General features: G+C 39.6%; 2 protein-coding genes and 1 long non-coding RNA gene across 5 annotated transcripts; all 3 read left to right on the top strand.

Moving 5' to 3' along the window:
- The first annotated feature begins 1,634 nt into the window (after nt 1-1,634).
- On the top strand, nt 1,635-4,031 carry LOC122761640. Its single transcript, XR_006358595.1, has 3 exons — nt 1,635-1,823; nt 3,672-3,854; nt 4,002-4,031. It is a non-coding gene; the product is annotated as an uncharacterized LOC122761640 (long non-coding RNA).
- Nucleotides 4,027-12,530, top strand: LOC122761637 (nuclear GTPase SLIP-GC-like). 3 transcript variants are annotated; one of them, XM_044016841.1, is made up of 23 exons: nt 4,027-4,061; nt 4,151-4,232; nt 4,522-4,634; nt 4,841-4,906; nt 5,307-5,351; nt 5,481-5,531; nt 5,924-5,954; nt 6,113-6,187; nt 6,448-6,541; nt 7,748-7,964; nt 8,048-8,242; nt 8,582-8,788; nt 8,871-9,046; nt 9,440-9,533; nt 9,614-9,701; nt 9,801-9,922; nt 10,274-10,447; nt 10,544-10,701; nt 10,780-10,897; nt 11,395-11,503; nt 11,627-11,760; nt 12,039-12,120; nt 12,232-12,530. In XM_044016841.1, the coding sequence occupies exons 2-23, from the start codon at nt 4,166-4,168 to the stop codon at nt 12,315-12,317; spliced, it is 2,502 nt and encodes an 833-aa protein (XP_043872776.1). In that variant the 5' UTR covers nt 4,027-4,061; nt 4,151-4,165; the 3' UTR covers nt 12,318-12,530. The 3 variants fall into 3 exon arrangements, with proteins under 3 accessions (XP_043872776.1, XP_043872777.1, XP_043872778.1); XM_044016842.1 differs by lacking the exon at nt 6,113-6,187; XM_044016843.1 differs by lacking the exons at nt 4,027-4,061; nt 4,151-4,232; nt 4,522-4,634 and having other exon boundaries at nt 4,845-4,977.
- A 1,776-nt stretch (nt 12,531-14,306) lies between these two features.
- On the top strand, nt 14,307-24,283 carry ptar1 (protein prenyltransferase alpha subunit repeat containing 1). The gene is made up of 7 exons (XM_044016855.1): nt 14,307-14,600; nt 15,607-15,776; nt 15,983-16,049; nt 17,689-17,793; nt 17,977-18,244; nt 18,468-18,835; nt 19,302-24,283. The coding sequence occupies exons 1-7, from the start codon at nt 14,515-14,517 to the stop codon at nt 19,681-19,683; spliced, it is 1,446 nt and encodes a 481-aa protein (XP_043872790.1). The 5' UTR covers nt 14,307-14,514; the 3' UTR covers nt 19,684-24,283.
- The last annotated feature ends 230 nt before the right edge of the window (nt 24,284-24,513 follow it).

The following is a 24,513-nucleotide window of genomic DNA, read 5'->3' as shown; positions in this document are numbered from 1 at the left end:
ATCAAATGATGAAAGCTTCTACAATCTATTCAAGGTTATCAAAAAAATAAGAGCACTTCATGGAGCAGTATTTAATATAATAAAATCATAATAATAATATGACTGAGGGGCCCTATTAGACATATCCCATAGCCTTTGTTATTTGACTGAGGGCCCCATCAAGACATCAGGGGTGGATACCATAGCCTAAGGGGCCATAACATAATAACCAGTGTTATTTGGCTTCAGGGCCCCATTACAATATCAGGATGAATAACATGGTAGCACATTATACAGATATTGGGATAGTAATGCAGGGGCCCCACAGCCCATAGGCCTAGGGTTGAAAACCATTACGTAAAATAAGGCAAGGCAAGATTTTTTGTATAGCGCCATTCTTATACAAGGCAATTCATAGTTTATTACAGAAACAAGTAAATACATTGGAAACAAAATCAATTAAAAACAATTAAAACATTAAACAATTAAAAATCAAGCAGACAAAGAATTTTTCATCTGTTCTGTGTTTGCCCTCCATGTGAAAATGAAATAAGTCACAGGGCTTACACTCCCACTCAGCTCGAGTCTCCAAGACTCCACAAGTGCTCTTTTACCTGTTCTTCCCATTTCATCTAATCAGTCTCCCTTTAACTCAGATAAAGCATCCTTTGACTTAAAATTAATTAAACATTGGAATGTAATTTAAAATCCTTAAACATCATTAAACAAGCAGATGTGAAAGTTACAGTGGTTAAAATTGGCAATATCAGAAAAAAGAAAAATACTGTTGGGTAGTAACGCGTTATTAGTAATGCTGTAACTTTATTCAGTAACTACTAATGTGACATGTTTTTTTAATTCAGTAACTGTGTTTTCGTTAGCAAACGGTGCGTTACTGCGTTCCTTTTGGTGAGATTTTACAACGGCACACAGTTCTCATAATATTTTAGCAATCAATTAAGTTTAATTGAATTGAAAAACAAAGCTTTTTTTTAAAAAAAAAAAAATTCAAATTAGAGTTTTATTTAAATTAGAAAAAATAAAGTTACATACCTGTAATACAGTAAAGTTTTGTGTCTTTCAGGTATCTAAGAAGCATGCGATCAATTATGATAATTAAGTAAAGTTACCATGAAATTAAGATAATCTATACATAATTGAACTAACAAGACAGTTAGCAAAGTGAAATCTATCATGCTTGAACAACAAACGTATATATATATATATATATATATATATAGACATACATACACACACCTACTCTACTGCTCTATACAGCATATTCTTATGTTGTATGCCTGATGTCTAATGCTGCTGTAAAATGATCATTTACTAACTTTTTTTTATTTTACAACTTTATTGCAATACAGTTACAGTAGTGATAAAAGAAACATTCTGCATTAGTGAACAAACAAGCAGAGTACAGACAGAAGAAATAAAACTTGAAGCTAATGAGTTATTAAAAAGAGAAAGAAACAAACATTGACAGTCTTAATTGCCTTTTTGTTGTTGAGAATTGAAAAACAAAGCACTTGTCGCCCTCAAGCGTCCCACACGTAATCAAACACGCGCCATGAAGGGGGCTGGACAGTCTGCTGATGCACCTGGGGGAGTGGCATGCTTCGGCAAAGTTAGCAGCTAAGGTAGCTAACGCCATAGAAATACCTGGGTGACGCTGAGGTGGGTGGAGCATGCTCGGGTGGAGAGGGCGTTGCATTGCTGTGACTCGGCTTCAGTGTCGTCTGAGAGGCACACGGAACAGTGTGGAGTAGTGATTGAAGTGCATTAGAAGAGTTGCTGTACCTATTTGGAGTGTGTACAGGAGCGTGTGCGTTCATAAACCAGTAAGTAAGATGTCTGTCTGTCTCACATGTATAGTTCTATATCTATTGTTTATGTTGTTTGGCTGGTTAACCGGTTAGCAGGCTAAGGCTATCGCGCTAATGCTAATCTTAGTCCTGAACATCCACTGTCTGTTGTTTACCTTTGTTCTTACAGTTATTAGACGTTAATTGGTTAAGGGGTGTGTTTGGTCCGTGTACTTTTTGACCGTTTTTTTCGGGGGGGGGGATACCATATTCTTTCGTTTTGAACCATAAACGAAAAAACCGCCCTTTTTTCGCGTTTGTTGTCAAAATTTTGATTTTGTTTTTTTTGACTATTTATTTTGCCTTTTTTTCATCTGAGGAATGAAGTGAAGGACAGGAAATCAGGTGACCCAAAAGTTAAAGCAACTACTTCAAAATAAAAGCCAAGAAGATGGTAGAGAAACAAATGATAGCCGATTTGATAGATAGATAGATAGATAGATAGATAGATAGATAGATAGATATCTGTCACACTGTATCTGAACGTGAATATCTACATGTCTGAAATGGTCAGTAAATCAAAATAAATAACACATTTTATGATGCTTGGAAGATGACAGCAGCGTTAGGCCAGCAGGACATGCAGGTTTAAATCTGAGCTGAGGGTGAATGATGATGATGATGATATGATACAGTGATGAAGTGCAAAGAAAAATGAGCACTGGTGGTGCGGTGACTGTGTGGTAAGTGAAGCCAGGTCTACTGATGGTGGGGCATGATGGGGGTCTCTGTGTGTGATTGAGCATTTCAGACTCTAACACATTGTGCATGAAGACAGCACCCACAGCTGATCGACGTGGAAAATATCACAGGAATGAGAAGTGAATTGGATGCACCCCCAGTGAGGGGGGAGAGAGAGTCACAAAAGAATGGATGTCAAGGTACAGCCAGGGCACACTGCTGTGAAACTCAGCATGGGCTTCAGTGTCGGCTAAACAAGCTTTACTGTAACTAGTAGTAGTGGTAATAGTGTAGTTTAGTGTCCTAAATGCTATCTAATTCAAGCCGCCTCACAACTAGTTAGCTAGTAGTTAGATATGAGTTAGATGTAGTTAGATAACTGCACCTGAATTGACAGGGTGTGCCAGTGCAGGAGAGCCGTGCCAAGGGTGACGGGTCTTTACATGACTTTGCATGACTTTGCATGACTTTGCATGACTTTGCAAGTAGTTACACCCAGAAGGTGTACAGATCGCACAGGACTGAAAAGGCACTGGATGAACGATCGGGCTAGGTGTAAGATTTATGTCTGAACATAGTCGTGTCCCATACTTGAATGTGTATAGTCATACTGTGGTAAAGGTGGTCAAAGGATAAACCCTTGGCCTTACTGAATTCATTCATTCATTACCAAACAAGATGGCAAGTGCAGCTCCAGGATTCTCTGGCTGGAAAACTGACTGGGTTAGGTCCTGATGGTTAAGTTACCGATACCGGTTCCTCATCAGTACTTTTTTTTGATACCAGTTTTATAATATATCTTAAAAAAGAAAACTACACATTATGGAAAAAATCAATCCTTAGTTTTCATTTGTCATGTTCATTACTACTGGTATATAGAGAATGTATATCCTGTTCTGATTTCTGTATTTATTTCTGTTTCAGAACCACACACATAGACACACACAAAAGTGGAAGGGAAACTCTACAAGACGGTAGTGAGACCTGCTATGACATGACTTAGAAACAGTGTCACTGTCTAAAAGACAGGAGACAGAGCTGTAGATTGACCAGGGTGGACAGGATTAAAAATGACTGGAAGAGCAACTTCATACTACAATATTTTACTGAACAAACATTCTTCACTCTCTTCTTTCTCCCCAGTGTGACTCTGATGAGGCTGTGCGGACCAGAGCGGCTTGTTATTGCTTTTCTGAATTTTCTGATGCGGATGTAGCCTCAGAGCTTGTGCAATATTGCACAATCTAACTCTTATAAAAAAATACTGCCAAACTTAAAGGAAACGGCTGTGGTATTGTTTGTCCGTCAAAGAGGAAGCAACAGAATGTGAGTATGGCAAATCGAATACATTTTATTTAAGAGTAAATGTAACAGGGAGAAGCACAGAATCAGCTCTTTTCTATTTTTTTTATGTTTCGTGTAAGCTTTTATGTCTTTTTATTTATTCTGTCGTTTATTTATTATTCTGTACAGCACTTTGGTCCACTGTGGTTGTATTCAAGTAATTTACAAATAAAGTTGGATTGGATTTAGGTGAGCATACCTTTGAATGGTTTTATTTTTCACTAGTGTCCATCATGTATGACTTCATGACTAAGTAAACCAATTTATTTACCATTCAGTTTCTGCTGTGGGACATGGACACTTTTGTTAAAAATAAATTACATGAATGGGGACTCAGCAAGTGGATACCTAATTTTGAAGGTAAAGTATGTTTCTTTGTAAAGGTACAGATAAAATGTAAAATAAACAGATGAATATCTACTCATACAGATGTGACACTGCTGCAGCTTTGGTCTGCTGTGCATCGCAGACATAACATTGAGAGAAAAGTGTTCACTTATCCTTCCAAGTGTTGTTTGCATTACTAAGTCTAAAATAACTTAAAATAAGAAGCAACATTTGAACTCAAAGGACAATGCCATTCATTTGTGTTTTGGAAAAAACATGGACTATGATGACTGTGATTGAATTAAGTTTTTCTTAATTACAGATGAAGAGATAAATGAGCAAAGTTTTTACCTTCTTGATGATGGATTAATTCATCAGTTGATCCCAAAAGGAGGACCGAGGATGATCTTCAAGGGTAAACTTAAGTTGTTGAAGGCAAGTCTGTTCTACAATGATGTTTGTCATTAGTACTATTGTTAAAGTCACAACTCAGTGTAACATGCTATCTCAGGAACATAAACCTCTGATTAGTTCTGAGTACATTAGTGCAAATGTGGCAACATGGTGGTGTAACAACATCAAATTACAATCAATGCTAATACATACGTCGGTAGTACAACAAGGTTTTCTGCTGTCTACAGGAAACACAAAATCCACCATCAAATCAGGAAGTGGTTGCTGCTCCGCCTCCAGAAGATAAGAGCATGGTAAATACCCAAAAGCCTGCGGGGAGTGTCGGGTGGTTGGCTGTTGGCATCGGCCACCCCACCTCCACAATGTGAGTGGAAGTTGGAGACTGGGTTTCTGTGTGCTGGGGGCATGTGGTGTCCCAGGGTGGGGGAGGTTGTACCACCGGGGTGGGATGGTGCCTTATATTGTGCCCTGATGGAGCCCTAGGGTGTGCTGGTCTGGAGTCTGGCACCATGGGGATACCGTGCTGACCTGGTTGACAATGTCAGTTATTTTTTTGATCAAAATGTCTTTACTGTGAATTATTAAGTGTTTTCTGGTTGACAATATTAACGTGAATACACTCATAGATATTGTTTTATAAGAACGTCTTTACTGTTATGGATAAGTGTCTTCTGTTGTCTCCATGCAACACAGACTCCTCCACCATCATTTCTGGAAATGGTTGATTCTCCTCCTTCAGTAAGTTGTAGACAAATGAATACAGTCATTTGGCCACATGGTTGCTAATAATATTGTGAATACACTCATAGATATTTTTTTATAAGAACGTCTTTACTGTTATGGATAAGTGTCTTCTGTTGTCTCCAGGCAACACAGACTCCTCCAACACCTCAGGAAATGCTTTATTCTCCTCCTCCAGTAAGTTGCAGACTGTTAAATAGTCATCTGAGCCATTAATTGTGGAGAAAGAGATTCTATTTAATGCCTGCTCAGGTTTTGACATGGCTGTATGCTCCATCTACAGTCTAAACACCTGATTCTTCTCATATAAAGATATCACTGAATCGCAGAGGCTTGAAATCAGCAAATGTTCCCTAATTCTCCATTCATATGCTTTTGGTGCATAAATCTGTGCACAAGATGATTTAACTGTTGTTCACTGAGGAAAATCAACACTGATCACTTGTTTGGTCTTTTCTGATTCATGGCATGACTTCATGTGTTCATGAGTTTGTTCTGTTAAACAACATATGATGTGTATGATATGTTTTTTTGATCTAACAGTCAAGTAACATCATGTTCATCCTCAGGTTCCATCCACCAGTGACAGAGATGACACAGGTGAAATATCTGTATATCTTACATGATATATGACCTCATATGAAGGTTTAGTTTGTGTTTTCAAGGCAGTAATAGTTTTGCTTTGAGTGAACGTCTGTAATGTGTCAAAGATTTATTGTTGGGAGAGACTACTGCAGCAAACTTTTCTCTTCAATAAGGGAAGAGACTGCTGGATCCTAAGGAGGAGACGCCCAGGAAACGTCAATGTGTCATTTCACCAGATTCATTTTCAGGTATTCATGCTACCACTCTCCGCAATAGCAACCCACAAATGTCAAAATGTCATTGTCCAGTATTGTTTTCTGTATATTGGCCACAGTAAATCCTTTTTTAATAGTAGGCCAGTGTCCAATCAGAGCAGTCAACCATGTACTACCTGTACCAAAGCTACATATGAGCATTAATAACATGTGATGTTTTAGCTCAGTGGCTATAATCTCAGAGTTTATCATTATTCCACATTATTAACAGCTCTTTATTTTCACTCTGATAGAAAGCGTCATACGGGCTGGTGTGAGACACACAATTGATTTTGTCACCGAGAAACTACAAAATAAAGACAACACAAGGCTCAACGCTTTCCTGAAGTAAGTATTATGTTTTCTATATTAAGAAAAGTAAGAGTAATACAATACACTTAAGCTCCAGCATGTAAAACTTTGGGAAATTATTTCCATTTGGTAGAACTTTACCACGCCCCTCAAGGGACATGGTATAAGTTTTTTAAATGTCTTTTATTTGTAGCCTATTAGGGACTTAGACAGGAAGTCAGCTTCAGTCCCTTTTAGGTCAGCCGTTCAGGGCTTGTTCTTTAAAACCCTGTCCCAGGTTCAATACCCACCTGTGACAGTCTGGTCTATTACGTTACTTGAAAGCAAACTTTCAAAGCAGCGGTGTGCAACTCACTCAGAATGACAACCGTTTTTGCAGCAGCAGCCACAAACAGTGCAGAAATGCCACAGATCAAACTCAACCGTTTTCTCTCCCACGGGTTTGTGTTCTCTATTGTTGTGTTGTTGGGTTCTGTGAGCCAAACTGACCCGAAAGATAAGGTCACTGTGAGATTTTTTTATATTTCGGAATATAAACGGAATATAAAAAAACTTGTCCCCCCCCAAAAAAAAACAATCACCATGTCCCTCTGGGGCAGGGGTCTCAAAGTGGCGGCCCGGGGGCCACATGTGGCCCTCCAATCGATTTCATGTGGCCCTCCAAACAATATCAAGTTGTAACGAGTCATTTCTATATATTTTTATTTTTAAATGAATAGATTCATTTTGCATCATAAATATGTTTTTTTATTGTTGCATATTAAAACAACCACTTATATTTTGAAATGATCCAATCCAACTTTATATGTAAAGCACTTTAAAACAAACACAGTGGACCAAAGTGTACAAAGTACAGAATAATGGACAAAAGACAGAAAAGCTCACATGAGGCAATAGCATACATTAAAAAAAAAAGGAATTAATACGGTATATTGATATGAGCCCATAACGTCCACCAAAACTGTTGCTTTTCCCAAAAAAGTTGGGCTTTTTTTTTTTTTTACTTGACTGGTTTACTTGACCGACTGACCAGGCGAGACCGTCAGTGGCCCACAGGTCATTTGAGTTTGAGACCCCTGCTCTAGGGGCTCCGTCGAACTTGAAGCAGAGTAATTACTGTATACTTAGTTGGTCAGGTGTACAATCACCTGATTGTATGAATTGTTTTCTGCTGTTCTGACTAAATCCCACTCCCACTCAATCCATGGTCAGCCTAACCTATATTTACATTTTGTACAACAGAGATAAAATCAAAGATTTGATGACAGAAAAAAGGGAACTAGTTGGTGTCTTTGGGAAAACGGGAGCTGGAAAGAGCTCTTTGATAAATGCCGTCATTGAGGAGAAGGAACTTCTGCCGTCTGGGGATGTCGATGCATGTACCTCAGTCATGATAAAACTAGAGGCAAACATGGACACACCAAGATATGAGGCACACATTGAGTTCATTACGCCAGAGGTGAGTATGTTCTTCTTCTTTTTTTCATTTTCACCATCAGATATCACATGTCATTTCACAACTAATTTGTTCATTTATTTTAGGAGTGGAAAGATGAACTGTGGTCTATGGAAAATGTTCTTGATGAGCATGATGATGATTATAGTGCCACTAAGGAAAAGATTTCAGCACTGTATGAACAAGATTGGAAAGAAATCTCTAATGGCATGGACAACAAATATTTCAAAGAAATTCCAGAATTTCTCCAGTCAAGGAAGAAGATCATCAAATGTGACTCGGTTAGTAAAACCTCTTTAACACTAACATTTGTGATGATACCCATGTGAATCCACTAAAGATTAATATAATATATATAATATATTATATTATTAATAATAATAATAATAATAATAATAATAATAATGATATACATCATATAATAATATATAATGGTGGTCAACTGTGAAATCTATACTTCACAATTGTTTGTTATTAATCAAAATCACTTCTTTTCATTTACTCTGTTACTTTTACTAAGTTTAGTTGAGACTTGTACTTATTTTCTGCAGTTAGTAAAACTCTTTGAATACATGTATGAACAGATCGTCTATTTTACCTAATTTTATTTTTCATCACAGGCTAAAGAACTTGCAGCAAAATGTGTCAAATACACAAGAAATGACTCCAACGTGGAAAAGTGTAAAGAATTAAAGAGACAGTATTGGCCGTTAGTGAAGTGTGTGACTCTCAGGGTTCCTGGAAATGACCTCCTTCAGCATGTCACAATTGTGGACCTTCCGGGAACTGGGGATCGTAACAAAAGCAGAGATAAAATGTGGAAAGAGGCGAGCTTTTTACTTTCAGTTCTGTTTATTATATATATCTCGTTTAGAAACAGTATTTTTATTGACTGTGATGCATCTGCAGATTGTTGGAAACTGTTCCACTGTGTGGATTGTGACTGAAACTACTCGAGCAACAGCAGAGAAAGAACCTTGGGAGATCCTGGAAAATGCCAGTAGCCTTATGGGAAATGGTGGCGAGTGTCAGCACATTCACTTCATTTGCACCAAGTCTGATCAAATTAATGATTCAGATTTTAAGTAAGTACTGAAAGATTTGATTTATGAATCCATGATCCGTCTAAAACATTTCATTCTGTTGATCCTGGGCTGATGTTGATCAGATGAAGAGATGTTGGGGATAGGTGATGATGTGTAAAACAGATGGTCACAAAGCTTCATTGAGATGTTCCCTTACATTGAGCCACACCTGCAGTGATGTAGACACTGTACTGGTCTGTTGTGCTGATTTACCGGTCCACCTACGTTCCAACGCTTACCTACAATCATGAACTGTGGGATGTGAGATTATTTAAAGAAATAAAGACATGTTTTTTTCTCTTAAGTAGGATTGTATGCCTAGGCTCTTTCCTCCAAACTTCAGATGTTTCAGTGTTCCAGGAAGACTGAGTTGCAGGTTGAAATCTCTTGCAGGTCACGAGATGAAGTTCGTAATCGTGTGCTTGAACGAAACGAAAAAGCCAAACATGGAGTGATGAAACAATTTAGCAAGGAAAACGAAATTAAGGTGCGTTACATTAAAAACAGAACAAAGGCAAACAAAGACTACAACTAGAAACCTGCTAAAATCACAGGCCTTTCCCACAGAAACACTTCAGTGATGACAGTTTCAAAGTGTTCACAGTGAGCTCCAAAGAGTTTCTGAAGAATAAATATCTTGAGCGAGATGAAACCGGTAAGTAGAGATTTCTCCTTAACAGATGTTTGTGTGAAATGTTGAGTGTGGTATACATTACATATTAAGTATTAAAATTATAGCATATTTCTTTGACAGAAATTCCGCAATTGCAGAATTTTTTGAAAGACCTGAACGACTCTCACTCAGAGACATTAAACTATGTGTCTGGAGCTCGTGGGATTTTGTCTCTGATTCAAGGAACCAGATGCATGGAAGTGGTAAGAGTAATAATTATGTCATTTTAAATGCCATTAATATAAAAAAAAGACGTATTAGTCAGTAGACCTGATTTTTCCTGTAAATCCATTTTTAATTTTTACTTCTACCCCTTGGCCCTCCCCCCTTGGAATTAAGTTACAAGGGTTAGTGGTTAAAACTGAATTCACCGAAAAGGTGACGTCAAAGGTCACCCCTTCAACAACGTGATAAGTCATCATGTAAGCAGATGCATCATGTTTTTGTTCTAGATTTAAACCCCCAACCCACATCAATAATAAAAAAAAGAAATATCAATATAGCTGTTGGCCACATATATATATATATTTATTTTATTTTCTTTCCACTTTCAGGCTGGTAAAAAAGCAGAGGTGTATAAGGAGCTTGAAGAGAAGATGAGAGATGAACTTGACAAAGTCAAAAAGTCCGTGGAAGAGGCTCATTCAGCTTTTGAATCACACCTTGCAGAGGGCGTTGAAGAATCACTACGTTTATGTGACAAAACAATGAAGTCCATTTTAGAGCCTGTATGTACCGGTGTCCCAATTATATATTTTCACTAATATAATCTTATTTTTTTGCACTTGACTGATTTTAATTGCACTCTGTTTGTTTTGTCCCAGCCAAGGACAAAAGGTAGCAGCTTTCACAAGATACTGAAGTATGTAGTTCAGAACAATGGTGCCTACAAATCAAAGAAAGGGAAACCTAAAAACTTGAATGAGAAGTTAAGTTCACATCTGACTGACAGCATTGATGCAGAATTCAAGAAGACCTTCCCGTGAGTTGTTACTTAATGAGAACGTAAGAAAGTCCACGGTTATGTACGTTCATACCAAAAGCATTTGATATTTTTCAGAAATGAAAGCAACTCTGGACCTTTCAAGAATGTCATCAAAGAGTTTTCACTGAACACAGAGACGCTGATTCAAAAGTACGATGACGTCAAACTGCAACTCACTTTTCTCAAGACAGAGGTAAAATATTGTGAATGTGTGTGTAGGTTGGTGATAAAACATTGACTTCAGTGCACAGTGACCTCACGGCTGTACTGCATGATGAACCCAATTGTTATAGAGATAGTTTGGGTTTTTGAAGTGATGAACATGTGCTCACTGAAAACATGGCTGCCAGAGGGGACACAAGGGAAACTGAGCATTGCCAAATACAATTTGCATCTGCTTAAAGTAAAGCAAAAGCACAATTTCTCCTCTTCACATTTTGTATATTTCAGAAAATAGTGACAAAGAATGATAAGTAAAATATTATGGAGTAAAGCCTGAAGACGGTTTCTCCAGTGGAGTATTAGTAACCACACATGTCATCAGTAGTTTACTTAGCTAAAATGTCTTTGTCCTGGAAATACGCCGTCCCTGGATGCTGTCACTTTCTTTAATAGTCTTTTAAGATGAGAAATTGTGAATGTACATGTACTTCATGTTCTCTCTCTCTTTGTCTCTCTCTGTCTCTCCAGGAGGACAAACTCAAACTACAGCTCCACAAAATCGTCCGGGATCGTAAGAAGAAGATCTACAGCAGCCTGACAGACACAATTGAGGCAAACATGAAAACATGCTATGACGGTAATCAAGATAATTTCATGTAAAACCTGCGACGACAGTAAAACATCTTTATATTAATCATGATTGTACAGAAACAAGTTTGACAAACAACAAAAGAGGAAACTTTTTTTTTTTCTTTTACAGAAGCAAAAGAGATTTGTGGACCGGGCTCACTGTTAAAAATGAGGGAGATTATTCTGACTCATGTACATGGTACAAGGAACACAATGTTTGAGATGGCTAAAAAGAACATGTTGACACAACTGGATGCTTTGAAGGTTTGTACATTTTGTGTAATATGTATTGTTATCAATGATTTGAGGTAATCATTTACATAAACGTTTTTACTTTAATCAAGTACAATATGCTAAAGCTCCTCTTGCTCTGAAAACTCTCCATCACTGTCATAAATGTGATATTATCATTGCACATGTTAATGTAGTCTTTGATTCTTCTGACCAATCTGAAAACACTCAACAGTTGATGCATATCATTCACATTATGTTGCTGTGTATGTGATAATGAAGTAATGAGGCTAATTATGACGGTGAATTAGGGGGAAATTCTGAAGAAACTCGAGGAAACCCTGATGGAATCAATTGAACTGGCACTCAAGACAGACAGCGACTCATTCCCAGGTAGAAAACAGCATAAATCAATCAATTCTTATACATGGATCACTGAGAATTCAATACATTTATTACTGTCTGAAAGTAATAAATCAACCTGAAACATACATATTTTTTTAGATGTTTCAGGAGAGCTTAACATTGTGACCAAATACTACACTCACCTGGAAGGCAGGCCAGAAGAACGACCAGGGCCGTCCAACTGATGACAGGATTGTGTCTTCGAGGGTTATATTTCCCAAGCTTTTTCTATGGAGACCTCATTTTTAAAGGTGACAAACCATCCTGACAAGAGCAGAGTTGTACTTTGTAACATTTCTCACCATTTTTAATGCTGTTTCTGTATCACCTTATATTGTAGGTAAATTGGCCCTTTCCATGAGATAATTGTGTGATAAATAAATCACAGCTTCATTTTATTAATGTACAATTTAAAAATGATAATTACTATGAGATAAGTGAGCGTGTTTGCTTTTTACCTGCTTTTTCTGTGCTTTGTGTTATTTCAGTGAAAATAGAACTTGTAGGTTTTTCCTCATAGGTGTAAGTTTGGCTAACTTTAGCTGCAGGCTGTTTTTTTAACTGGACTTTTGTGTTTCATTTGGGGTTGGGTCACGTTCCAACTCATGCTAGCTTAGCACACAGGTGACAGTTAGCTTTACTCGACTTTTGTGTTTCAATAACAAAGCAGGGCTCGATTCATGTCGTCCTCACATGAGCTTATGTCACAGGTTACAGCTGTTTCAGTTTAACTGAAATGTTGTGCTTCATTAAAAAACCCACACCAAACGTCCTAGCTTTCCTCACAGACGAGGATGGACCCAGCCCCAGGGGCCATGTAGGCTCACCAACTTCTTCATGATAAAATAAGGAACGATTGTAATCATTTTTACCTTTACATCTTGTTGCGTCTCCGTTGCTACGATACACAGGACTCACAGCGAATAGGACAATCAGTTAACAGTGTCCATTTTCTGCTGGATAGTAATGAATGACAGACTGAGAGGGCCTGATAGCAGGAGGAGGGTTTTATTTTCCGTCTTATCAATTGTGCAATCTTCACAACTTGACTAACTTGGATTTTGTTCTGTCATGGTTTTGGGCTGACTTCATTTTCAAAATAAGGAACGAACTCTGTTCTGTTCTATCCAAATGTTGTTTGTCTTTTAAATATGGAACAAATCCTTATTTTTCTTATACATATGTATGTATGTGTATATATATATACATATATCTGTATGTATGTATGTATATATATATGGATATATATATATATATGTATGTATGTATGCAGGTATATATGTATGTATATATATATATATCTTGTGTGCTGGTTACTGAAAAATAGTAACTAGTTACAGTTACTAGTTACTTAAATCAAAAAGTAATGCGTTACTGAGAAAGTAACTTTTTAGTTACTGTATAATGTTTTTCCCAATGCTCCAATAAAGGTTGATTGATTGAGTTCCCCTCTAGCTGTCATTTCAGTTCTGTACTGATGTTGTCCACTACATATCTGAGGGGGGAAAAAAACACACGCTTTAATCTGTAAAATTTTACCATTGGACTCTTGGAATATAGCCTGATATTGCTAAAAGAGATCCAAATAAACAATTAAACATACCGGGTTATTGTTTTATCAAGTTGTGCCTGGCTATGGGTCCGTCTTTCGAACTCCAAGCGCTGCTGCTTGGGTGGAGTGTGAGTGTGTGTGTGTGCGCGCTCGCTGCTGTGGCAGTTTCCCAATATCCATACTTGTGCGTACTCCCGTACTCCCGTACTTGTGAAAACGTCATCAGCCTCAGTCCAAGTTCTGTTCCAATTCTCAAGTAAGCGAACGGCGAGGACGGTTCTCAAAGCCGGAAGTGTTCTCGCTCCGCCCATTTTTACCAAGCATTGCACTTAAGCGGATGGCCATGTATCCCAGAAAACATTTCGGCGGAGCATAGCAGCAGATAATAGAAATCTGAAATAAATATTTTTCTGTGTCACGGAACGAAGTTTTAACATCATTTGAGGCGAGAAATGAGTCATTTAGAATTCAAACATGTGGTTTGTGTATGAAGATATGACGTATTTATAGTTTGGCAGCGACGTTGTCGTGTCGGAGGTGATCAGCTCCGCCTCTGCGGACGCTGGGCGCTCACTGTGCCCGGCGCAGAGCAGCGTTATCTCGGCCTGTCCTGATGAAAGTACATACTTGTTTCCTTGAGTATTGAGAAAATGCCTCGGTCCTTATTCTGCGTTAGCCATCCGTTGTCCTCCTGTTGACTGCCACGCCCCTCCCAAAAGAATGTTCGCGTGTGTCCCTGTGGGCTTTCCGTACGTACTGTTTTGTTTTTTTGTTTTTTTTTTACCCGGAAGAAGAACACGGTCTCCGTGACGTCATTGAAAGCTGTAAAAATGGCGGAGTTGGAGGAGGAGGTGGACGTCCTGGTGCAGAGAGTTGTCAAAGACATTAACAACGCCTTCAAGAGGAACCCTAACATGTGAGTAGTGCTGCTTGTGGAGGCAGCACAGCGAGTGGAGCCCCGGCTGCCACGTCCAGTCACCACCGACACTAACACCCGCTCCATCCCGCCGGTCAACGGTGGGCTCCGACTATCACCTGGAACGAGAGCGCTTCACAGAAAGTTGACAGTTCAGTCGCTGGATTTAGCTCGTGCTCCGTTCGCTTAAATAGACAGAAATAGTTTCTTTGAAAACGTTTCCTTTTTTGTTGAGTCACAAAATGTATTGCGTTCGTAGCGTAGTTATGATGGCTGTATTTTGTACGAGGAATGAGGAACGGAGAGATTGAGTATTATTGTTGTTGTTACTCCGTCTTATTTCAATGCTCAGTTAGCTGCTACGTTTTATTGCATCGCTATTACAAGTTCAACGACATGGGGCTGTCAGTGTTGTTGGCATATCCATAAAACGCTTTCATATCTCCTAATAATAGCAACAACAATGATAATAGTAGTTGTCATACATAAATAAGTTGTGTATGTGTGGTTTTGTGTTGTAGTTCATACTCTGACCTCTCTCCTTCCTGTCATTCCTCTCATTACACGTAGGAAACTCTAGATTTTGTTTTTACAATGAGTGTTATAATATTTTTGTGGGGCCATTCTTATATAATACTATTCTACCGCATTATATCGTATCGTCACCTCCATATTGGGATATGATGTGTATCTTTTTTGCCAGATTTTTATAATAACTAGGATTCCAACGATAACTCCGTTAATTGATTACTAAACGTGACGTTTTTAATGTTTTTTTATATATAATAAAACAAGTCGTGTGATTTATTTTTTGAGCTTCATAAAGGTTAATATATTCTGGGGTTTTTTGGTTCTTTAAAACCAGGATACTCATCACAGATATATCACGATATGTCAATATTTAAAATTGACATGGATATACTGCCCAGTCCTACATCTATACTTTACAAACAAAAGGACTGTGACTGCTGTCAATGCTCATTCTCTCTGTCTTGTGTCTTGTCAGTGATGAAATCGGTGTGATCCCATGTCCAGAGGCGCGCTACAATCGCAGTCCCATCGTGCTGGTGGAGAACAAGCTTGGTGTTGAGAGCTGGTGTGTTAAGTTCCTGCTGCCGTATGTTCACAATAAGTTGCTGCTCTACCGCCAGCGCAAACACTGGTTAGACAGGGAGGGTAAGTGCTCTCGTTCGACTTCTTCTTGGTACAGCTGGCTTGCACAGTGTATTTACGTCCATCTTTATGTCTGTTCCTCATACAACTACACTTTCAGTATTTGAATCTGAGTTAAGTCGTTTTGTTGTTTTTCTTACTGAGAGATCCCTACCTCAATCATTTAAAACGTAATAGAAGCTAATACTGTATCATTGTATGTCTCTCAGCTTTAGTGGATATCACCTGCACGTTGCTGCTGCTTAATCCGGACTTCACCACTGCATGGAATGTCAGGTACGCCACGCACTACTACACAAATGCAAGAGTTATTTGCTCTTGGTCTTTATTTTTCCCCCTTGAAAGTAGCGCTGGGCGGTATGAACCAAACTTGATATCACTGTATTATATTATATAGGCGCAGTTGCGTGTGTGCGCTTGTATTGAGCGAGTGGTCGAGCAGACAGAGTTTGGCTGTGCAACGTTCCATTTGAAAGTGTACAACATCTTTCCAAAAGATTGTTTGTTGCAAAACCTTACTTTGTACAACTCAAGCTGCGGCCACACCGTACACTAATATTAAATTCAACAGCTTTATTTATATTCAGTTTGCAGCCTCAGTCACATAAACATACAACAAACTGACAACAACACAACACATACAGCAACTACTCAGTACCGCAGGTGGGCATGGGCAGTCGAAGCAAGTAAACATTTAAGAAATAGAGATTAGAAACATTAAAGAATTCAGCTTCCGCAGTAGATGGATACGTTGTTGGCACCGCGTTGCACCATTTTTGTGCTATTCTTGTGTGCATTTGTGTCGACCAGGTTGACCGACCTTTCTGCTGATTTTATTCCATGATTTTTCTGTTTTTAAATTGACTCGTGAATAAAATAAAACGCCTAGTGTCATAGAGCTCCGGGTGTGAACACACAAAGGTGATATGTTTTTCCTCCATTGTGAACCATCTGAGTCTGGCTGGCTGCTGGATTTGGACGTGACATCAGTCAGAGAATTTCAACACTGATGAAAGTAGAAAGTAAAACAAATTTATCCAAAAATCAGGAAACACTTCGAAACCGAAACACAGAACGAAATTATTATGCCAATTCTGTACCATTGTTTTTTTTATTATTATTTATTTAATTTTGTTATTATGGCTGGGACTGTGTGTACTTACTTCACTAAAGTCAAGACATTGGAACTATATTATATTATATAGTATAGATTAATATTCATGCTTTTAAATAATGAATCTATATATATATATATGTATATATGTATATATACATATACATATATATATGTATATATACATATACATATATATATGTATATATACATATATAGACGGAGAAGCCTTTTTTTTGCTTCTCCGTCTGCTCCTGCGCTGTGCACAAAGTAATTGTCTAATCTAGTGTCTACTCACATCTGTGCGTTGACTTTGTTTGTATGCAGCATCCGGATAGTGCTCAGTATTTTTTATTTCATCAATCAGATCAGTTGAAAAAGAGACCAGCGTAAAATATTCTTGTGACGTGACAATTCATGCATGGATGATACAAACACCGCCGGGCAGACCAAACCACTGGCAATGGGCTTGTAGTTGATCACCCGTGTTCACAAATTCTGGTTCTAGCTGTCAATTTTAGTGTGAAAGAACATTTGATGAAATGCAGTGTGCTCCGCGGTTTACTTTGAAACTCTGCTGTTTACCCTGAGATCATTGCAACAAACTGATGAAACGGTTCCTCGCTGCTGCAATAATGGTCCAGATTTAAGTTAGTTTTAACACACAGGTTCACACTTCAACAGATGTTGTATATGGATCATGTATGGAAATGGCTTTTGCACCCACAAACACCCCCGCCTGTTCTGTTGAAGTTCACAGTTAATGAAAGTAGTCTAATTCATCGCTGATTGTTGTTGAAGGAAGGAACTTGTACAGTGTGGAGTTCTTCACCCTGAAAAAGACCTCTATCTGGGTATGCTGGCCCTCACCAAGTTCCCCAAGAGCCCAGAGACATGGATACACCGGTAAGACATACAGTAGTGCCCACTGGGTAGGACTGCAATAGCGATAGTATGAATGAAATTATTAAGTTAAATGAATTGAATTGTCTATTTAAAGTTCACTTATAAATATAAATGAATAGCCTGCATTTTGCTCCATCATTTGGCTGCACATCAGGTGACTCAGCAGTTGATGTCTTCCCACAGTCGCTGGGTGTTGCAGCAGATGCTGCATCAGTTCTTTGCTGTGGGCGAGAGCAGTAAGCAGCAGCAGCAGCAGCAGCAGCAGCAGCAGAATGGTGAAGCAGCACAGGCTGATGGAGAGAGGAGCCACCAGCTCAGTGATCATCTGGCCAGGACACTCCACCAAGAGATGAAGGTGTGCTCTGACGCTGCCTGCCGCTATCCCAGCAACTACAACGCCTGGTCCCATCGCATCTGGGTGCTACAGCACATGGCAAAGGGCAATGTCAAGGTAGGACGAGGAGAAGGTGAGCAGGGAGCCAAAAGCAAAAAGACAGACACCCTGCAAATATTTGCATTAGTACCCAGGATGTAGACTGTATACACTGCAATCTATACTTTTGTAGTAGATGCCCAGTACACACTGGATGTTTCACCACAGTGCATACAAATGACAAATGAATCTCTCTTTCATTTCTGGTCTCACTCGTGCTCACGGCCGTGTTTCTCGACAGGTTTTCCACGACGAGCTGTCGTCGATGCGTCTGTGGGTGTCCATGCATGTGTCTGACCACAGTGGCTTCCACTACCGCCAGTTCCTGCTCAACGAGCTGATCACTGTGCTCTCGCACGCGGCAGCTCCCGCCGTCACCGCCGTTACATCTTCTTCACCGTTCTGCTCCGGTCCAGTCCCCGGCACCGTCGTCCCCCACAGTCTCAGCCACGCCCACGCTAACGGCGAGCTGTCGGGAGCAGACACAGCAGCAGAGGATGAGAGGCAACACAGCTGTACCACAGTCCTGCAGCTCTTCCACCAGGAGATGGAGCTGTGCTCAGACCTGATCCAGTCCTTCCCGGGACACGAGACACTCTGGAGTCACAGGTAAGACGACGCGGGTGAACCCAACGTGGCCATTGTGTCATGATCACCAGGTAATCACAGCACTGCAGTGAAAGTAGATACTTGTATATTGTGCTGTTGAAGGGATAATTCAGGATTATTCATCTAAATCTAAGTCAGTCTCTTCTTACACTGCCGCTCATTTATGCTCACCATCATTACAAACTGATCTTTTATCATCTTTTCATATTAAACCTAAATGTTTGAAGTGAACAGCAAAAATAAAGCAATTGACCTCATTCTTCCAACACTTAGAGAGGACTGAACATTTTTAAACAGCAGCAATTATTATTATTATTTAGTATTATTAAGTACTCGGTATTATATATGAAATATAAGTACTCATACAAATTAGAAGCAAGTGCTTTCAAACAGCTGAAGCCTGTTCGGCAGTTGCATTTTGACAACATGACTCTGAATATGTCTCCACCTCATCATCATCATGCAGGCGACATGTCTTTTACTTGTGGCATCAGTGGAGGAGAGAGCAGCAGCCACACGGCAGCAGTAACGGAGGTAGCCGGCCCATCCACCGTAACGACAGTGACCCGGGTCGGCCAGAGGTCGGCGATGGAAGCCGCGCAGGCCGGACAGAGAGTGTGAACGGACAGAACCACACCGGTGAGCCCATGGAGGTAGACGGGGTGTCCTCGTCTGACCCACACGACAGCAAGCGGCTGAAGAGAGGGGCCCCGCTGCCGAGCGCCACCCTGCCCTCCGAGCACGGCTTTGTGGGCGGAGTCCTGCGCGGTTGCTGTGACCCAGAGCAGAGACGTTTTGCCCTGGCGTACAAGAAGTGGTTAGACACCGTCATCGCTCAGCAGCCGTGAGAGAGAGGAGTTAGCCGCGTCCTTCCTTAACAGACCAAGAGTTCTGATCAGCCACTCACCTGTTGTAGTGCTGAGAGTAACTTATAGTTTTTTCAAATGTAGTAAAGACTGTGGAGCCTAGATCCTGACGTACCCTTCTGATGGTGAGTAAAGAGGAAGGTGACGGGTTGTTCTTCCTCAGAAACACGTGGATTCTCTTGAGCTTCATCTGAGCCAGTACTTCTTCAGAATGGAAATCGGTACAGAGTAAGCCACTTGGTTCCATTGATAGATTCTGCTCTTGTTTCAGGTTCCGTAGTACCTCAGGACAAATTTCCACCATTTTTCTTTTGTTGTTGTTTTTTTGTCGCCATCTTGGCGTCCGGCTGCGTAGCTCGATTTTTGTTCAGATATTCCAGCAAACTGCTGCCGCAACAGGTGAGAGCTCAGCAGGATTTACACTCGGCGTGACTCGCTGCAAACCACGCATGAACAGATTATATATTTATTCCTTCAGTCAGTTTTTGAAGGGTACGCTGAAAGCTTAGGAGAACGGGGTCTAGGGACTGACGTCAGTTCTGTAATGTCTTCTGAAAAACTCTCTTACAACAAATCCAGAGTTACTGCAGTTGAATCAATCATGTAATCATTTATAGAGCTCCGGTCGCTGACGGCACACAACCAAGGGAACGCCCTCAGACAGGAAATGATTCACTTCTACAGACAGACGTACACACTCGAGCCATGATTCTCAAACATGTCTCAAACATGTGTGACACAATACTGTGTGATGGCAGTGATGTGTGTAGACATGAGAATAAGTTCAATCATAGTTATCGTCACCTTATCTCTTACTCCATCTTTAGCTAATTTCACTACACCAGTGTGTGTGTGTGTGTGTGTGTGTGTGTGAAGTATATGTGAGGAAGAGGAGGAGGATGATGAGAGAGCAAAGGGGAATAAATCTGCTCGACCTGTTTACACCTCTGGTGATGACGGTTTTCTCCGGTGGCGTTTGGTTTAAAACGTTTGAGAGCCGCTGGTCAGTCTCATGTCATCATACGAGTGAAGGTGGTGCATGGATGTCAGAGACAGTTTAGTGGATCCACAGAAACGCCATGAACCGTGTTTTACAGTGAGCCAAAGAAGACGGAGCGAAGGGAACAAACGCAAGCAACACATTTCGTATCCGTCTCTCGGTAAATAGTGGACATACTAGGTTTATAATTCTGAGTCGTGTGACGTCCAGAGCTCTGTATCAGTGTGTGCGTCTTCATGTCCGCTGTGTTGAAATTCAGTGGCCTCACTTGTTGCAACGGCAGCTTGAAAGCACAGAGCCCTGATCCTCAGATTTCCATTCTGAAGGCAGTTACTTTATTAACCATGTATACTTTCTTCACTTTGCGTCTTCTCATCCTGATCCTCGGCTGCGGATGTTGCTTTATTTCTGGCCACTAAATTTAGTCCTAAATATGGAGCTACATGCTAAGTTATAGTTGTGTTCAACAGGAAGCCTTGAAAACTGATCTTTAGCAGACCTGTTGTTGTTGTTGTTGTTGGGGGACGGATCTGAAGGACCGTGCCGGGGAAAATGGCGTTTCCCTGAAAGCGAGCGTTGCTGCGCGTTGCTGCGCGTTGCTGCTACCACACTCTGTTACTTCTGTATCGTTGCTTTTTAAAGGTCCAGTGAAGAAAAAGTGTTGACACCCGATGGTGAGACTGCAGATTATGACAAATTAAGACTCCTCTGCTCACCCTTCCCTTTCCTGAAGGTGTCGGGTAACTGCGGAGGTCTTCACGTCATCATGTCCAGCTGTAGTATTATTTGTTTATAAGACACGTGAGGCTGCAGCGAAGATTATTTTCATATCTGTCAATTAGTTCCTCAAATCATTGTTTGGTCCATAAAATATCAGAAAATCAATGTTGATGCAAAGAATGTTCTCAAATATTTTGTATTGTCCACGAACCCAAAGTTTTAATATTTTTATATATATACATATATATATATAGAGAGAGAGAGAGCAAAGAAACCAGAAAACATTCACCTTTTAAGAGCAGAAAAACCTAGGAACTTGTTTTAATTATTAAACCGATCATTTATCAAAATAGGTGATTGGTTGGTGATTGGTAATTGGTTAATAATCGATTAATCGTTGCAGCCCTTTATTAAGATGATTAATGTAAGATGCAAAGTATTCGTAAAGCGTTGTAAGAAAACACAGAACACACACTAGCTCTGTCTCAGCTCCTGTACAACAACAGACTCTGTTAAAGCACAACTCTTAAAGTACATATTTTATTCTAAAGGCATTTGCATAAATACACAGACGAGTGCAAATAATACCAATTAAGTCCAGGATCAGACCCCAGCCAATCATTGTTCATCAGGGAGGTGGAGCAACGAGTTGTCAATCATTACTCACCGGGGTTCTGAAGTGTCTCCACTGTTTCTCCCCAACAAGTTGTTTTTTTTAACTTTGTCGTGGTCGAGGCAGAGCTACTGTTAACAGAGCTCAACACAACGTTCTTCAGTGTCACTGTTACACCTAACATCAGCAGCAGCAGCAGCAGCAGCATCGTCCCAGGGTGTCTTAGCTGCATTATCACTGAACAAAATCTTTATAAAAGTGTAAATAACTGACACACAGAAGAAGAAAAACTATGTAGCTGATGTTTTAGGGAAACATTTAGGGAATGAAATCTGACTTTGGTAGTATATTCAGTTTTTTGAAACCCTCCCTAAATGTTACACACTGGACCTTTAAAATATTTCTCTTGTTATTTTGCACTTTGTTAGAAACGATTCGGCCGAGCTGCTTTTCACTGACAAAAGCCAGTGAGAGGATTTCATGCGGCTGATTCCTGGTGTGGCTGATACACGTCCGTCACTACCTTTGTATTAAACTAATAATCAAGAAGGTCAAAGTGTTTTTGTGTTGATGGAAGAATTTGTAGCGCTACTTTGGGAGTTGTGTAACATTGTGTATCTGCACAGTTCAGATGATGATGATTGTGTTATGATGTTTTCCTCCGTCATTGACAGGAGACGACACAGTCAGTGTAGCCGTGGTCACGTTTACCATATAAGATGTAAATAATCATCGGTGGCCTTAGTGCTGACTGGTGGATGGTCACAGTGTGCTTCCATATTACCTGAACGATGTTTATTCACGAAGGATCAGTGTGCGATTGTCTTGAAACGTGTATTTTTGAGCCGTGTACGTTTAAGTTCATTCATTCATCCAGGAATTGGTGCATATCCTAACTACGGTGGGGCATTTTGACACCTTTGCAAACCCAGAACACAAACTTTAAATCTAAATCTATCTATGCAGAAAGGTTTTTAATGGTTCAACAAGCTTTTTAAAGGAGAAATGTAGCTTGTTTTCTGTCTTTCTTTTTTCTTTCCAAACGTATTCATCAGTAAACTCCAGTGGCAGGGTCTGTTCTAACAGCCATATTTACAATCCTTTGTGTTGAGTTGTTTTCTCGTATAAAGATCAGTTATCGCCAGGAGACGTGAAGAAAAAAGAACTTTGTTTTGTTGTGTGGTTACATGTGGTGCTGACTTCATTAAGCGCGTCAGCCTGAGACACTGGAAATATAGCTGAAAAATGGATCTTTAACACTTAAGATGAGGGTCAGCCTGTAAAATGTAAGGCTGCTTATGTCTGTGATATCTTATGTTAGCCGCTTTATCTCCATGAGACTGAACTTTGCATTGTTTGCTCTCTGCACCGAAGCCCATCGAGAAATCAGTGAATCAGTGAAGCTCCACAAGAGCTAAAAACATAGATTTTTCTCTGTGGACTTTGGTGTGGTTGCATGAGCGATTTATAAACTTCAATTTCCAGTTAGGAAAGGTTGCCCAACGGTGAGAACATAACACTTAAGATGTCATAGCCTCAAGTACATGTAGATTTTCTAATGTGAGCTTTATTTTAAGTGGTTAAAATCTTCTTTTTCCTTGTGTTTTCAGCGTCTCAGCACAGGGAGAATCTGGTCAGTATCTCATGCAGCCTCACTTAAGAAAAAACCCTTAACTATCCCTTTAGGTCAGGTCTTCTTTTGGCACATCATAGATTGAATCGAGATCCTGCTTTGTCACAAACTTAAAGTGTAAATAATTAAAGTCTAATATTTAATGTTATCTGGAAGCGTGTGGTTGCATTTTCAAATCATATTTTACAAAGGGAGATAAAGGGACACGTCAGTCACACCCCGCACAGTTTAACTTTAATCTGTGGGCTAAATTAGGGCTCTTATTTTGTAATATGACTTAAAATGCATCCAAAACGGGTAAACGAGTGACTTATGATCCACTTTCATAACAGATAACAATATTATACACAGGAGGAAGTGGTTCCTGTTTATTAAGGGTTCACTGTCAGTGAGTGACAACAAACCCTGTTTTCTCCTCTAACAAAACCAATAATATATAAGGTCAAGATGGTCGTGTACGTTATTGCAGATAGGGCCACTCTTGGCTTCAATAATAATCACTAGCATCTCATTCATTCAATATTTATTAATAGAGTTAAGTATTTTATCTTGAAAGTGTTTTTGTCATCTGCTTACCAGGAAAATAAAGCTAATCTGTAATAAAGAGTATTTTTCACCTCTTGTTTATTTTGAGTCAACATCTTTGTGTGTGACACGTGATGATCATGTGACGCGCACCTGCACAAATAAGTGAAGGGAAAAGAAACACATTTTAACTGTTTATATTCTATAAAAAATGTTAATGTCTAAATTTATATAATAGTGTCACACATAAATGTACCTTATTATAGTGCGTTCAATACTAAGCTATTGTCTGAGATCAACAATGTCTGTCAATTGCATGCT

Source organism: Solea senegalensis, unplaced genomic scaffold (assembly GCF_019176455.1).
Source record: "Solea senegalensis isolate Sse05_10M unplaced genomic scaffold, IFAPA_SoseM_1 scf7180000014853, whole genome shotgun sequence".
Taxonomy (NCBI): domain Eukaryota; kingdom Metazoa; phylum Chordata; class Actinopteri; order Pleuronectiformes; family Soleidae; genus Solea; species Solea senegalensis.
Note: the sequence above shows the minus strand (reverse complement) of the source record. Positions and strands in the feature narration are given on the sequence as shown.

Bases quoted from the DNA above. Each gene is read 5' to 3' on its own strand.
- ptar1 (XM_044016855.1), top strand. From the start codon at position 14,515: ATGGCGGAGTTGGAGGAGGAGGTGGACGTCCTGGTGCAGAGAGTTGTC. The intron at 17,794-17,976 runs GTAAGACATACA...GTCTTCCCACAG, and splicing joins CCAGAGACATGGATACACCG to TCGCTGGGTGTTGCAGCAGA. The intron at 18,836-19,301 runs GTAAGACGACGC...ATCATCATGCAG, and splicing joins GAGACACTCTGGAGTCACAG to GCGACATGTCTTTTACTTGT.
- LOC122761637 (XM_044016841.1), top strand. From the start codon at position 4,166: ATGGACACTTTTGTTAAAAATAAATTACATGAATGGGGACTCAGCAAG. The intron at 4,233-4,521 runs GTAAAGTATGTT...TCTTAATTACAG, and splicing joins GTGGATACCTAATTTTGAAG to ATGAAGAGATAAATGAGCAA. The intron at 6,542-7,747 runs GTAAGTATTATG...TTTGTACAACAG, and splicing joins AGGCTCAACGCTTTCCTGAA to AGATAAAATCAAAGATTTGA.